General features: G+C 41.4%; 1 protein-coding gene across 1 annotated transcript; it reads right to left on the reverse strand.

Moving 5' to 3' along the window:
* Positions 1-8,628: 8,628 nt before the first annotated feature.
* LOC125959616 (uncharacterized) lies at positions 8,629-16,173 on the reverse strand. The gene is made up of 3 exons (XM_049692445.1): positions 16,044-16,173; positions 10,436-11,492; positions 8,629-8,682 (listed from the first exon to the last, which is right to left on the reverse strand). The coding sequence occupies exons 2-3, from the start codon at positions 11,486-11,488 to the stop codon at positions 8,629-8,631; spliced, it is 1,107 nt and encodes a 368-aa protein (XP_049548402.1). The 5' UTR covers positions 11,489-11,492; positions 16,044-16,173.
* Positions 16,174-17,038: the final 865 nt, after the last annotated feature.

Below are 17,038 nucleotides of genomic sequence, written 5' to 3' on the forward strand. Positions count from 1 at the left end.
CCGACTGACGATCAAACGCCAGAGCAGTAGCTACCGCGGAATATCGCCTCCAGGCGATGTTTCCCGTCCTGGTCCTTGGGTGATGCAGTGCAAACTATTTGCGCTTCAATTTTCCCAATCTTTATACTAGGCAAACAATAACGAAGAGAGCACGCTGGTGACATGTGGCGGCTGCCAGGCATGTCTCATAAGCCCTGCGCTGCGGCGGAAAGTAACCCACCCACGGTTGCCATTCCCACCGGTGTTGCACACACCGAATAGACTGCCGACTTTGCGACTTTTACTGGCCTGGCCAGAGTAGTAACTGCAAGTGTGGAGCGAAATCCAGATCCCTAGCCGTATAACAAGACAGAGTGAATAGAGGGTCATTTCCCGAAACGTTTGCGTTGCTTCAGTTGCAGCGGTAGTACTAAACTTCAGTAGCGGTGATGGTAGATCGTAATATCGCCGCCGACCGCGCTAACCGTAGTCGTAAAATGCAGAAAGAGAAGCCTATCCAAATGAAGTAGTAGCAGCAACAGCAGTCCAGCATAACCAGGCGCCCAAACTGTCACTAAACGAGGCAATAATTCGGTCACCTTTCCTCTGATACCTCTGCGACGAAAACCAGAACCGGAGCTGGTACACTGTGCCTCAACTCGTCATAATCAAGCGAGGCAACAACGGAAGCAGGGAATCGTAACACGGCGCCGAATTTGTCGGGGAAGAAAGCAAGCAAACTTTATGCTTATCCTCTTCATCGTTCGTTCCGTTTTCCATCAAAGATAATACAGTATACCAGGGTAGCAAGGGCTGGCCGCACTTTTCGCGCGTCCTCATGGGGCTCGCAGCATGTAAATCAAGTGGAAGTTATGACTTCGCGGTGCGGTGCCTGTAGCTCAATCATCATCACCTGCCGACGCAAAATATTCGTGCGTACACGTTATGCCATCAGACGACAGCTGGCAAGAGAGACGCTATTGCTGAAGCGATTGCAGATGCCGGTGTGGTGCGAGGCAATCATCTTCTCAGTGACTGAAATTGTCAATTTCTTAGTGCATTCGTGCATTTCGCAATTCATCGTGTTCTCTACTACCTCCCCCTCCCCCCCCCCCCCCCCCACACACACACACACACACATGATTAACGCGCGCTATCTCTGATCACAGTACAAATTCGCGGAAAACAAATAAAAAATAAACGCTTTTGGTTAAAATACACGTGACACAGCAATAGCATATGCGAGTACCTTCCAATGAAGCTGTATAGTTCAGCACTACCCTGGGCGTGAACCCCTTTTCGTTGGGAACATGTGGCAACAAATCGTTTTCGAAGTTCCAAATTTTTATTGCGAATTTAAACACCCTGCATGCAAATGCTACTGCACTGAGCAGAGAAGGACGAATCATCATTATCAACTCCATCCTAAGCACCCAGGAGTGCCTGGGTGGGGCGAAAGTGATTAAACATATGCACAACATATGCCGTGACGAGCATTACTCTCCGGTCCCGGTTCATTTCAGGAGAGGTACGATTGAAACAACAACAAAACAATTACGTGTTTGCAAAAAAACGACAAAGTACATAAAAATTAAAAAAAAACAAAGGTTGGAGCACCAGATGCCAGTTTCAGTTCGGTCCCCTGTATTGGTGGTTTTTGATATTTTTTTGTTTTTTTTTTTATGTATGAGGATCACCGATTGACGTCGCATTCGGCACCGAAAAGCCAGCGATGCACCGCGTTCACCTACGACTGACATCTGACATCACATTAAGGCGCAGGCGGAGGAACATTTATTGATTTATTCATTTCCGTTCTGGCGCCTTTGTTAGATTCTGTGACTGTTGTTGTTGATGTTTCATTCACAATATTTTTGCTTGTTTTTGTACGATATTTGATTGACCACCCCCCACGAGACGGGAGCGAGGAGGGTCGGGAAGGGTTTCTGGGGTCAAACAATTTGACCATCTGTGCTTGATCGTAATGGGGAACTCGTCGACTCGAAAACTATGCCGCAATCAATCGCTTCCCTCACTGCCGCCACCGAAAGCTCATAATTGATTCGAGTTCGAGTGTGTCCCCTGCGTAATAGCTGCAGCAAATACACACAGTCAGAAGCAGGCATATGCAACGCATTATAAAAGGATAATGGTGCGCTGCGAATGTGGCGGGGTCGGTGCGGAAAAGGAAGGTATGTTGGCAGGTAACTATCACGAGCCCAAAAATTGCTTTCCCTGCAGCAATCGATCCATTTCGAATGGGCGCGATAGATGTTGGAAGAGGTTTTAGGGGGCAGAGGGGATTTTCCTGCTAACCGCTAATTGCCTGAGTCCTACACCTACACCGTGTATGACGCACACTCGCAATGTGTGAAACCAGGTCTCTCAGAACATTGATATGTACTCAAATTGATCAGCCAGGAAAACGTGGCCATGCTATTAGCGGCCATCATACAGCCTCCTGCGGTTGATATGTAGTATTATGGAATTTTACGATAAAATGTTTATGAATTTCTCGGATAAATGAAGATAGAAGCATGAAAAGTCGAAAGTCATTCCCCTCCCCCATCTCTCGCTTTGTCAACCCGGGTCTACTGTAACCTCCGATAACCCCGGAAACAACCACCCCCCCCCCCCCCCCCCCGCAATTGATACTGCGCATTACGTTCTGCAAGTTCGTTTGATCACAGGTTGCATTTCCAATTGAGCCACTCAAATAACCCACAATTTGCCTATTCCGCAAGCACCTTTGATGGGGCGCAAATGTAAAGCAGAACAAATTTCCCACGAGACGGAAAAATTGCGCTGCTTTGCACCGTTATGTGTTTGTGCAAATGAATGGTCTCACGCCTGCCAATTGGCCCAATCAGATACACATATCAATAGTTAAAAAAAATGTAGGGAAAAAACTACCCGAAAATATACACCAACCACCGGCGGCTTTGCACTTTTGTACTGGTGAAAGGGAGGGAAATCGAGGCAGAACAAATGAGCTAATAAGAGTAGACAATCCAGTTGTGGGAGGGGCAATTCCTGGCTGGATGATGGGTGCATGGGATTTGGTAGTGAATGGATTATTTAATTTGGTTAACAAAAACCATGTAACCAGAGCGGGCATTTCATCAATCTGTATAGTTTCAGAATCACACCCACACATCCTATGAAGTCTCTATAGCAGTCGGCGTATATCACCAAGCATTATTAACAGATACTTGGCACGCGAACAACGTCCCACCATGCCTTGCAGGGCCAAAAAGCGGCACCGCTATCGCTCGACTATAGGAGTGTGTGGACTAATCAAGCATTTGGTCTTCCTGTTAACTTTGGTTTGCTTTTCTGTTTTTCTTTAGTTTTGTCTACAGCCCTTTGTGTTGTGGCACGCAAGGCACGAGTGTGATTCGCCATTTGCAAAAGGTTCGGTCTGTTTGTATAATTTTTTTATGGATAATTCCCCCGTATTGGGTGACATCTCGAGTTGGTGCGCTCCTCCCAACTTCGATCGTTATAGTTGACTAGCTGCCCCGACAGACTTCGTACTGTCTTTGATCGGTCGTGGGTTTATCGTAAACAGGAACTTTGAAATTTCAGTAGATATAATTTTATCTATTCCATAATTTGGTTATATTCGATTTATCAGGACCAAATCAATAGCTAGGTCCGTTAGTGATGTTGGAAATAGAGATGCGACATGCTTGTAAATATGAGCTGGAAAGTTAACATGATGTTTGAGTTTTAAGGCTTTGCCTTTCGGGCTAAATGACGTCATTTGGAACAACGAATTATATTTTCCCAAGTATTTTTAAAAAAAGTTTGACTTTAGTATTCGGCTTGCACATAGCTCGTTAAGTTCAAATGGTGTGTATTTAACGGCATTACAATACGACACACTTGATCCATTTTTCCGGTATTCAGCTTACGATGATTTAAATAGTCACATGATAGATCATAACTAAAAGCACCGCACTACAAATCAACGTCTTTCTTTTCTCTCGGACATTCTGGGTAATCATTCCAATCGCAAGTTGTTCTTGATAGATAGGATATGTTGGTATTGCTTTCTATAACTATTCGGTCACTGTTGCTTTATATGTTTGTGCATGCAATTCCGATCGTTTACCATTCATAATCCGATACGTTAAATGAAACTGTCTAACCTTCCCACCCCTCACTCTGCTCTGCTAGATGTACGGAATGGAGGGTGGTGATGGTGGATAGGTGAAAGAAGCAAGTAAAAGAGTATTAAGTGAATCCAATCGATTTAGAGACCATCAAAACCTAGGAAACGATACCCATATTGCCCTAGGACGTACTTTAAGGATTGGGGTTGTATGGAAGCTCCCCTTTCCCCTCATCCGATGTAGACCAAATTTTGTTTTGACCATAATTTCTCAGATGACCATCAACAATTGTGCAAGTTTTAATGGTATTCGGTTCATAACTTGCGGAGTAATGAATGTTTTTAACTATCAAGTGTTAGAGAAGGGCATGAAGGAAGGTAGCGGGGGGTTTCTAACCATGCCTATAGCACTCACCGGCCCCAAACCCCCCCCCCCCATGCCAAATTTGGAGTCAATCGGTCCAGTAGTTTCGGAGTCTATACCGGACATCCGGACAGACACATTCATTTTTATATATATAGATTACGTGTAAGTGTGTGTATGTGTGTGTGTGTGTTTTTTTGGTAAAGCAAGGTAAAAAAATCTTCAAAAGACGTTGTGCAGGATTCACTCCAGTGCCTACCCGCTAAAAACAATCCTTGCTCTTCAACACTGCCTCGATCCCCTCGCACTCAGGACTAGTCAGCTGCAACCAACCGTCCGCTCTGTGTTTAACTTAGCGCACGGATGAAAAGAGATTTACGTGGATGCATAAACTTTTTGTCTTTCTTTATGAATTCGCTCCCGTGAATGCCCCCCAGCGCCATACCTTTCGAATTGCCGAATTATCGTAGAAAAAGACGAGAGTACACCGCCCAGGCCATGTGCCCATGTTCCCGTGCCCAGACCTTCTGTACCATTCCTAGCACGATTTAAATTCCAATATACGGGTACTAGCATTACACACCCATGAGCGCCCAGGAAGCAACTGAGTTGCAACTGCACACTATCATAATAGAAAAACGACGGCGCTCGGGCTGGCGGAACTTGGCTATCGACTTGATTTATTGCTGTAGTTGAGCTCCATCCCTGCATTTGACTCGACTCGGCAAACGTGGCGCGCAAAGCGCCTGACAGACCTGGACTGGCAGCAGATCCCAAGGAATCTGGGATTGCGGACACACAACGCCAGACACCGCTTTAGCTCTCAGACACGTATAACCCAGCAAGTGCATTGCTCATTTGCATTCAAATCCTTAAATCCGTTGGTCAACGGGATTTTAGCATGGACCAGGACCAGGACCGAGGAACTAGTGGCAATGGCTGACTGCTGGCTGGTTGGCTTGCTGGCTGCCAAGGCTGGTTTAGGCAAGACGAAGCAACCCAAGTGCCACAAATTAACTCGATTTACGTGTCGTCGGTAAACGTCGGTCCTTCAAACCTCTCGACAGGCCACGTTCGCCAGTCTGTTGAGCAAAATGTTGAGTAGCTACTTTCTACCCCTCACCCTTTTCATCCCACCTGTTACCCTCACTCCCAGTTTTCCCACGAAAAAGGCGCCTTCTCCTTAATCCATCACCGAACCACCGTTTGCCTTTGTGTTTGTTTATGGGTTATCTTACATTCGGCCACAACGCAGCTCCTCCTGCAGGAAGGCCAGGCCAGGACATTACTGTTTGTTGAAGGGACGTCGTGTCGGGCCGCCGTTATCGTCGTCGTCGTCGCCGTCGTCGTTGGAGGCTGGCAACGGCATCAGGATCGGGTTGCGTCCTTAACAGCAGCAGAATTAGAAGCTGCCAGGAGGAAATGGTGAGTCCTCTTTGTGCAGATGCAATCCATGCAGGTTAGTGTGTGTTCCAGGCCTTTGTTTAGTCGTCGTATGCCCTTGACAGTCACCTTTGAGGGTTCCTCGGTTGGTGTGACATGAATGCGTGTGTAAATGTGCAATTTCAGTTATACATTTTTTCTCACACTGATTAAAAATGGTTCGGGAATTTCAAGGGCCGCATAATTTAGATTCGTATATCCTGTAATTGATTTAGTATTCGGGAATATTATGTTCTGGTAAATGCTCTATATTGTAACTTTTTGAAAAAAAAAAATCTAACAGCTTGCGCATTTTTCAAGCAATTTTCTGTTAGACAACTGAAAAGTTATTGGGCCCTATTCCAAGCGTCTGTCTGTCTTGTGAGACAACCGTCAGTCTGGTATCGGTATTCCAAGCGTCTCATGAGACACCGATTCCAGTCTATGGCCCCTATTGCGAGTGTCTTGTCTCGTTTTCAAGACAAGACTCGACCAGTCTTGTCTGGTAAAAACCGCGGAGTCTTGGTTGTCTAAAATCGGTATTGCGAGAGTCGCATGAATACTTAAATGAACAAGTGTTCATTTGGCTGTCAAAAGCCGTCAAAATCCCAGCTTTGTATGTAAACAATCGCGCGCAGCTTGAGTTTCCTTACCGTTAACGTGTTTTAATTCATCAAAAAAATGTTTTCAAACGTACAATATTTGTTCAATTATTCTCAATCTCTGATGCATTTTTATTCAGGAACTCGATCGTCACGAAAGCAAATGCTCAGGTTTGAGCCCATTACATGGTTCTCAGAAAATGTGCCATTTCGTGCAATTGAACATAATCGATTACTGGTAATAGGTTATTGATTAATTCCATTAAATTCTTCCAAATCAACCGCCAGTCTGCTAAATAAAAAAGTGTTACGGTAATCTTAAATCGCAGTCTTGTTTGGCAGACTCCCAGTCTGGTAGCTTTGAGTACAAGACAGCTGAGTCTCGTTTCCAAGACAGAAATCGGAGTCAAGCAAGACACTCGCAATACCGACACCAGACTGACGTTTGTCTTGGAAACGAGACAAGACACTCGCAATAGGGGCCTATGTTGACAGACTCGCTGTCTGTTACCAAAAGGTACCAGACAGCGAGTCTGTCAAATGAGACTGCGATTTGAAGTGACTGTTACGTTTTTGTTTTTCAGGTTGGCGGATCGATGACCGATTCTCAAAAATTGATTAATTAAGCCGCGGGAAACACGGGCACGGGCATAATTAGCGTTATCAAACGATTTAGCCCTTACTGCTCATTCGACAAAGACAGCGAATTTGTCGTGCTTCTGATGTTTCTGCGTATTACGGATACGTTAACGAGGTTTTCCTGATTTTCCTCGTCGTAATAATCGATCACATAAGCCACGATCGAAAAGATTTTGTGAAGAATTAAAACACGTTAACGGTAATGAAACTCAAGCTGCGCGCGATTGTTTACATAAAAAACTGGGATTTTGACGGCTTTTGACAGCCAAATGAACACTTGTTCATTCAAGTGTTCATGAGACTGTTGGAATACCGATTTTAACCAACAAAGACTGGCCGGTTTACGACAGACTGGACTGGGCGAGCCCATTTTGGTTCATTTTGGTTCATTCCTTGTCGATAAATAAAGCCGTTTGTCGATCGATAAGGAAATAATCGACTCCAACTGTCATCCCATACATTTTTTCGAGCAGTTTGGTGGTCAATCGACAAAATGTCGAACTTGCGAAAAAATTGCGAACGCACATTTATCGATCGATTAGTTATCGATTGCTCTGGAGCAGTCGATAGCGTCGATAGAGTTCATCTTCAACGCTGTTTTTGGTTCGGAGTTTTTAAGCATTTAAACGCAAATTAGGATGAAGGAAAACATTCTTAAATGTTTCATTTGATATTCCCTGTCTTGTCCCCTTTTTAAAAAATAATTTTCGCATCAATAATTTTTTTTTCCTATAATTTAGCAGCGAAAAGCTCTTATAAAAAGCAGACATTTTTAAAACCAATCAAAGTTTAATACTGCATGGAATGTAATGTAATTTCCATCGATTTTTGATTGCGCATATGCGGCTGTTCGTAGAACCTTCGCGATTAGCCAACCGGATCCTTGGATGCGGTGACACGGCGATTGCTGGCTTTTTTAATGCTCCAGTAATCGTGTCGGAACATCGTCGAAAGAATCACCAGTCAAATTCGGCGTCGTCAACAGTTCTAAACGCCCGCAAGCTTCACTGAGCTAACTGCGGAAAACTACAGACACCTGCACCACATCGTCCTAGCAAAACCTAGATCACGGTTTCTGTTAGCTACCAGAGGACCCGTCGCTAGGGTAAACGTCCTGCAAATCCCCCCTCTGTATCGAAATATCGAGAAGGAATATTAGAATACATCACCAAAAACATGAAAATGAACATGAAAAAACATGAAATACAAGATCATACATGATTTAGGTTGTAAAATTAATCAAAAACACAAAAATTTCGCGGGCTCGGAAGCGCCTCCGCGAAGCAATTGTCGCGGGCCCCTTGCTATTTATACTTTTCCTGAACAATTTGAGTCTGGCACTACTACCCAACACGCATCTCATACATGCGGACGACGTAAAACACGGAAGGGAACGGGCCTCGCCATAGATTGAAGTCCGATATCATCGGGCTCAGGGCTATAGATGAAAGGCTATGCACCCTACGCTTGCCAGTTAGATTTTCCGATAACAGCCTGATAAACGTTCACGCCCCCACCGAGGATGAATCTGACACCTCATCTACACGGGCTAGAGAAAGCTGAGAATAAGATGAGAATGAAAAAGTTGAGAATGTCAAATCCATAAAAATCCGGAGCGAGAATTTTTCCGCTCGTGTAGAAACCGAGAAAGGAGAGAATGGAGAATTGAGAATTGAGCTACCTGCAAACTACCTGTGAAACAATGCAGTAGGCGTTTTTTGTGTTAGCAACAGTCGTGGTTGCTAAGAAAAATGACCTTTGGAATCCTTGGACAACGCTCCAAGCGACAGCTCGGAGAATTACTCATACTCAAAACGAGAATAGCTCACTTCTCAAAAATTAGAGCAAAAATTCTCGCCTTTTTCCTTCTCAGCTTTCTCTTGCCCGTGTAGATGAGGTGTGAGGACGAGAAGGACCTGTACTACGGCCGCCCGCTCAGGGCTATCGACCAATGCCACAAGTATGACATCAAAATCATTCATGGGGACTTCAACGCTAAAATAGGTTGAGATCCAGTGTACCGCCAATACACCGGACTTCACAGTCTACACGAGCACAGCAATGCTAACGGTAGCAGGTTGATCAACTTCGCAATCGCGAATGACCTGGTGATCGAAAGTACCTAATTTGCGCGAAAGATGTCTACAAAGCTGCGATTATAGGAAGAAAAACAATTTTACCAAGCGATAGAGGAGTACCGAAATATACTTATGTTGTTTGTTCTTACGGGTTTGTTTTAAAAAAAGGAATTTATTAAAACTACTAGATGTTTACAGAGATGTTCACTGTTTGAGCGGTGGCGATGAACTGAGCTAAGCTGATTGGTCCCTGACTCTATTTATACTTTCCCTAACCTTGACGTCATCGTCCTATCCGATGATCTAATTCTTATCCGCGGGAATTCAGGAAGTCAGCATGATCGGGTTACGTCTGCGATGCTTCCGTCACTCGATCATAAGTGTGGCTGGTTTCGCGTCACCCAGGATGATTCATCGGACGCGAATCTGGTACATCGCGTCTAGGCTGGATTCGTCTGAAGATCGTCGGATGCAAAACTGCTGTGTGGCGTCTAGACGGTCTTCTTGGTCGTTGTTGGTGGCGATCGTTGCAACTGCTACCGTGAAGCGACTATGTCCGTGACTTCGATTCGTCTGAAGATCGTTGGATGCAAAACTGCTGTGTAGCGTCTAGACGATCTTCTTGGTCGTTGTTGGTGGTGATCGTTAAAGCTGCTGCCGTGAAGCGACTATGTCCGTAACTTCCCCCTCCTTAGGTTGAGCCGTCTCGGGTCAGATTAGGTTGTACTCTGATGGTGATTTTTCTTTGGATTTGCCCAATTTTTGTTACCATACACCATGCGATTGAAAGGATTAAAATAAAGATTACGATTCCACTAGTAATATTGTGCAAAATCAAATGTTGATTGGTGCTTTCGACCTGATTGATTTTTTCTCGGTTGACAATATGCAATCTTGTAAGATTCTGAATATCGTTTAAACGAAATTCCGTTTCCTCAATGTGGACTGCGTTGAGAGGAATAATGTCGGGTTTTGCTGTGTATTGCATTTGTTTTTCCTCGAACTTTTGTTCATTCACGAAGATTGTACAGTTTCGAAAGTAAAGGAAAAACGTTCCGATGAGATTTCGAGAACCATAACCGCAAGTGTTATTGATGGTTACGGATTTGGCATTTTTGATGAGTATTCCATAGTTGGCTATTCGCATTATTTCTGTAATATCTGAATGTTGCGTGAAAGCACAATTACTCGGTTCTGCTTTTAGCAGTGTGTGTTCACACTCATTGTCAGTTACATTTTGAATTTCGTTTGCTTTAACAATGAAGTAATCTTCCAGTGCAATGTAATTATTTGTTAAGTACGTCTCTTTGTCGTTTATTATGGCGTACTTTTTGTTTATGTTGAGAATTTTGTTTTGATGTGGAATCGGTTCAATTTGGATCACAGTATTATTTCCGTGTCTGAATTTTGGAATTTTTATGAGCAGTATTATTTTGTGGTTATTTTGTACTGTTTTTGTTTCCAAGAATTCATAGGCTTCTATATTCGATGTAATCTTTACTCCTTCATTGCTAAGTATGTTAAGTACAAAATTGATTTCTCGGGGCTGCAGTAATGCTTTATGGATAATTCCGAGTTTCGCCAGTTGTGTGGATTCGAATATAACGTTTAGTTGGTTTCGAACGTTGTCCAATGTGAAGATGACGTCGTGTAAGTGTAGTCTCCTGTTGATCACTTTTTGACTGTCTAAGCTAAGGCCTGCCTTTTTTATGACATTATGAAATTCAATTGCCTGTTTGTGCGCTATCTCTGTTAGATTATTTATTCGTTGCTCGAATACACTGTTGATTTTAATTTGAGCGTTATTATCTGTTATCAAAATGTTATTGGCTTTTCTAATCTGTCCTAACTGGCTTTTGATGACGTCATAATCATTTTGATCGAGGTTCCCTGTTATGTCTTTTATTATACTTCCTAGGAACTCTATAGACCGCTTTGAGATTTTCTTGTTTTCAAAATTTTCCATCATGGAAATTGCTTGTTCATATTTGTGTTTCAGGATTGTTTGAACTTGGACAAGGCTATTGTATTCTTCGAATTTGTTTCCTTTTATAGAATTCGTTGAGCTAATAAATGTGTCAAGTGTGTTGACAATTTTGCCGTATTCTTTGAGGATAGCTTCCAAATTGTTTAAATTGAACTCATGTAGTATAATATGATAATCCTCAATTATTAGTGCTTTTCCCAATTTTAAAGCAAATAAATTGGTATTATTTAGCTCATACATATAAAATTGAGTTGCTGACACAAAATAGATTAAATACGTAAAAACGGGGAGTAAGATCATCTTTCTGTAAAAGAATAATAGTAAAATGGAATAATATTAGTTTTTGTTATTTCCTTTTTCTCTTAAGTTTGGATTTATGGATTTTTCTTCCATTCTCATCTATAATATTAGTTTGTTTATTTTCGGCAACTGTAATTTCTCGATATCTTTCTTGATGCTTTAAGTTGTTTCTTTTTCTTTCGAAAGCGACATCTTCAGGAAGAAATTGTTCTGGTTCTTCCCTGGATTCATTAAGTTTTTCTAAATCTTTTGCTTTCTTTATTTTTTGTTTCTCACAGAATTGTTTATAAAATTCTTCCTTTTGCCTGATTCTTTCATCAAGGTCTTCTGGGATTGGATCTTCGTTTCGAACTCCAAAAAATAGTTCTTTAGGAGTTAATTTGGTTTGAGAGTGAATGCTATCATTGTAAATAGCGACGGATAGATTGATTTTTGCTTTATCTGAAAGATGTTTTGTAGATTCTTTATTGGTGATAATGTTGTGTAATTCTCTTATTGTTCTATGAACAATTTCTACGGTTCCATTGGAAGAGGACTGCCCTACGCTTGTATAGTGATATTCTATGTCATGTTCTTCGAGAAATTCTTTTACAGTTGTCGAAGTAAAAGATGCTTCTTGATCCATTATGAGAAGGGAAGGCTTTCCAATGTTTGCCATGTAAAAAGTCAGTGCTTTGATAATATGCACTGTGTTACGAGTGATTATGGGGATAGCTGTTGCTAGCCGGGAAAATTTATCGCAGAGGGTTAAAAAATGGTTGTTGCTGATAATGAAGATGTCCATATGAACGATTTCCAACGGTCTCGTTGGTGTTGCCGTCAGTTCATATTTTTGTTTGTATGGTCGTCTTTCATATTTAGCCTTTTGACATAGTTTACACATGTTGATAAACTTTGTGACCTTGTTCTTCATACCTGGAAAGAAATATTTTCTAGAAATATGGAGTTTAGTTTCATTAATACCTCTGTGGTTAGCGTTGTGTTGTCTTTCGATAATAGAATCTTGTTCCAATTCATCGGTGATATCTTCTAGGATTTTCTCTGTCCAGAATATTTTGAATGTTTTTGCTCTAGCGAAGAAATTTTTGTAAAGCGTTTGAAGATTTAACAGGGTATGCCGATCGCAAAACAAACCGTTAACGCAGTTTGGTGAGGCATATTCCTTTAGAATGTTAATCAAAACACCTGGGCTGAACACTTGTTTACCAATGATGACTCTATGATAATTTTTAAACATTGTTACAGCTTGAGTTCTGTCTTGATCGGTGATTTTCAAAACTATTTGGTTTTTGAATTCGTTTAACGCTTTTTCTGTGGATGGGATAAAGTCATTGTCATCCGTGTCTGCTGAGTGTTGTGTCATGTCTGAATCATTTACGTGTATTTCTGCCGTATGTAATGTTTCAGGTTCTATTCTCGAAAGTGCGTCTGCATTTCTATTTAGAGTACCTTTTTTATAGGTGATATCGAATTCATACTCTTCTAATTCTAATTTCATGTTTAGTAACTTTCGATTCAGGTCTTTTTTCTGTCTTAGCCAAACTAGTGCTTTATGATCGGTTCGTAATTGAAATTTGGTGCCATAGACGTATGGCCTAAAATGTTTTATTGCCCAAACAATGGCTGCAAGTTCTTTTTCGGTAGCTGACCAATTGCATTCGGTATCATTAAGAGTCCGTGATGCGTATGCAATAGGATGCTCTCTTCCATCTTCAAATTTTTGTGATAGAACTGCGCCCAGTGCAAAGTCACTTGCATCTGTTTCTAGAATGAATTGTTTATCAAAGTCAGGGTAACGTAATATCGGATCTGATGTCAGCAATTGTTTACAATCGTTGAAACAGTTCTTAAATTCGTCGTTATGGATAATTTTTGAGTCTTTCTTTAAGCATCTTGTTAATGGTTTGGTTAGTTTTGCAAAATCCTTTATAAATTTTCTGTAGTAACCAATTAGTCCGAGAAACCCTTTGATTTGTTTGGTGGTTTTGGGCAGAGGCCAGTTTAAATTTTTTTCAATTTTATTAGGATTTGGCTTAACACCATCTTCTGTAACTATGTGACCTAAGAATTCACATTGTTTTTGTAAAAATTCACATTTATCCAACTGTACTTTAAGATTAGCTTGGGTTAGTCTTTGTAACACTTTATTTAAATTATCGAGGTGTTGTTGTAACGAGTTTCCGAAGATGATAATATCATCAAGATAAACTAAACATCGTTTGCCTATTAAGTCACTTAAAATACAATTCATCGCACGTTGGAATGTCGCTGGTGCGTTTTTCAGTCCGAAAGGCATTCGAATGAACTCGAAATGACCTTTGTCAGTGCTAAATGCTGTCTTTGGTCTATCTTTGGGATCGACTTCGATTTGGTGAAATCCTGATTTGAGATCAAGTGTTGTGAAGTAAACGCTCCTTCCCAGTTTGTCTAAAATTTCTTCCATATTTGGAATTGGAAATTTATCATCAATTGTTTTCTCATTTAATTTGCGATAGTCTACAACGATTCTCCATTTCTTTTCTCCGCTAGCATCACTTTTTTTTGGCACTATCCAAATAGGGGATGTCCAGGGTGAAATTGAGTGTTGTATGATTCCGTCAACAAGCATCTCATTAATTTGTTTTTCTACTTCAGGTTTATGAATATGCGGATAACGATATGTTTTAATATGGATTGGAATCTCATCCACTGTTTTAATAGCATGTTTGGTTGAAGTTGTGCAGGAGAGCTTTTCTTCTGGCTTTTGTATGATTCTTGAGTTGTTTTTAATTATTTCAAGTAGTTTGGCTCTCTCTTCGTAATTTAAATGCTTAGTACGAATTAGCTTTTCTAAATCGTTATCTTTTATTGAGTGTTTTGTTACATTTTGATTAGTTGAAGAGGAGAAATTAATTTCGATGAACTCATTAATTTTTTGTGTTTTAATTGGTTCAATCCAATTTAGTGCAATTTCTTCCCCATGGTTCATAGCTATGGACGTAATGAATCCGTCTTTTGCTGTATAGACACCTGAAGGTACAATAATGTCTGCGAGTTTTAACTTTCGTCGTAATACTACATCACCATTCTGTTCATATACTGGAATTTTTATGATTTTTGCGGAGTGAGCATTCATCTTTACGTCGGGTGGTCCCATTTTTTTTAGGTCCAATTTAATACTTTTTCCAGGTAACTTTAAAACGTTACTTCCGGTATCCAAAATTGCTTGCATTTTTGATAATGATTCGTATCCTAACAAACCATCAAAAAAACTATGGAATTTGAATAGGTAAAATGTAACATTTGTATTAAATAGTTTTGTCATGAACTTTTGTGAAGCATAATGCTCACCATTTCTGTTGGAAATTTTAATTGTATTAGTAGAGATTCGCGACGATTCGGAAATAAGATGTGGGTTAAGGAAATTTTTGTTCGAACCCGTATCAATTAATATTTTAGCTTTGTGTCCCGAAGGCAGAGCTATTATCATGTACGGTAATCCGTTTTTATTTATTATTTCATTTTGTTTCTGGAATAGGCAATCTGAAAATTTACCTCCTCAACGCTATCTTGTTCCGAATCCGAAGAAAGTGCGTCAACGCTTATTTCTTCGTTGTTAGTGGTGTTATGATTGTTGATTTTTCTTTGTAGTGATCTGATTGATGGGTCAACTTCCATTGGAGTTATTTTTCTTTTGTCTGAAAACGGTTTTTGTTTGGTTTCAAATCTATCTGATTGTTTCCCAAATGGTTTCGTAAAAGATTTTACTTGATTGCCCTTGTTGGGTTGAGGGAATGATTTGGATTGGAAATTTGAAGAATTGGTTTGTTTCTTAGTAAGTTCCGCATTTTGGAACTTACATAAGAATGCGTAAGCGGTTTCCAAGTCCTTTGGTCGGGCGGATTGCGCATAACCGAAGTATGGTTCCTTCAGACCATTTATGAATGCGGCTAAACATGTTCTTTCCAGAAACACGTTTATTGCTTCCCAATGTCGGTTGAAAAGATCTTCTTGTTTTGACAAGGATTTCATATTCTGCATTAATTCCTTGTGGCGTTTATAGTAGATGTGGAGAGAATCCTCCATTTTCAAATACCATAATTGTGTAAGATAGGTTGCCATGTCATTCTTGTCACCGTATAATTCGCGCAGAATGACAGCAACCTCTTCAAATGTTCTTGGATCTCCATTTACACAGATTGTATCCCGTGCTTTTCCTTCAATTTTGCTGATGACAGTTTGCTCATATAGGTTGTACACCTCCTCGTCTACTCTGTTTCTATACAGATTGAGGGTTCTTTCGGCTGTAGTTAACCAAGAGTTAAGCTGTCGCTTGTTTCCATCAAAACTGTGCATAGTTTTGATCGGATCCGGAATGCGAAAGACATCCGGCCGTGCTGCTTCCCGTGGAAATGCTGCACTTTGTTGCCGTAACTGGTTATTTTCCAGTTTGATGGCATTGAGCTCCTGTTGCATGCTCACTATGCTCTCATACAGAGTCTGCATGTTTACTGATTCCATCTCTACAAACTTTCTACTTTTAACTTTAGGAAAGGGTTGAAATTTAGGCATGCACCTTTACTGTTTTTGCTGTTGTTCTTTTCCAAATCTCAAATGACTGAAGTCAACCACTCGGATACAGTTGCGTTGGACGTAGACGCCACAAATCTCCTGCGTGTTGAGGGACGGCTTCGAATTCTCGATGAATCCTGCACCGGACGACCACTGCTACGGATCGAACACAATCTCACTAAACTTGGTGACAAAAGTACGTGTTGCTGGCACTACGGATTGAGATCCAGAATTCGCACTTGTCACTTAGTGATAATCGTTCCACTGTAACTGTTCCCTTGTGTAGAAAAGGCCTATTCGACTGCGCCACTTATGTTGTTTGTTCTTACGGGTTTGTTTAAAAAAAAGGAATTTATTAAAACTACTAGATGTTTACAGAGATGTTCACTGTTTGAGCGGTGGCGATGAACTGAGCTAAGCTGATTGGTCCCTGACTCTATTTATACTTTCCCTAACCTTGACGTCATCGTCCTATCCGATGATCTAATTCTTATCCGCGGGAATTCAGGAAGTCAGCATGATCGGGTTACGTCTGCGATGCTTCCGTCACTCGATCATAAGTGTGGCTGGTTTCGCGTCACCCAGGATGATTCATCGGACGCGAATCTGGTACATCGCGTCTAGGCTGGATTCGTCTGAAGATCGTCGGATGCAAAACTGCTGTGTGGCGTCTAGACGGTCTTCTTGGTCGTTGTTGGTGGCGATCGTTGCAACTGCTACCGTGAAGCGACTATGTCCGTGACTTCGATTCGTCTGAAGATCGTTGGATGCAAAACTGCTGTGTAGCGTCTAGACGATCTTCTTGGTCGTTGTTGGTGGTGATCGTTAAAGCTGCTGCCGTGAAGCGACTATGTCCGTAACTATATATCGGCGCCTAAGGTATCCTGCTGTCGCAGTAAGAATAGTGACTTCATCAGTAACCAGCCAGAGGTCCTCTTGGGATGGGCCCAGCACTTTGATGAATTATTAAAAGACCAACTCCGCGACACACCAGAGGCT

Source organism: Anopheles darlingi, chromosome X (assembly GCF_943734745.1).
Source record: "Anopheles darlingi chromosome X, idAnoDarlMG_H_01, whole genome shotgun sequence".
NCBI classification, from domain to species: domain Eukaryota; kingdom Metazoa; phylum Arthropoda; class Insecta; order Diptera; family Culicidae; genus Anopheles; species Anopheles darlingi.

What these genes read in the sequence shown, in the direction of transcription:
- LOC125959616 (XM_049692445.1), bottom strand. Translation starts at nt 11,488, where the DNA reads ATGATCTTACTCCCCGTTTTTACGTATTTAATCTATTTTGTGTCAGCA. An exon ending in AAGCAAACGAAATTCAAAAT is followed by an intron (nt 8,683 to 10,435) that starts GTAACTGACAAT and finishes TCTTATTCTCAG; the next exon opens with CTTTCTCTAGCCCGTGTAGA.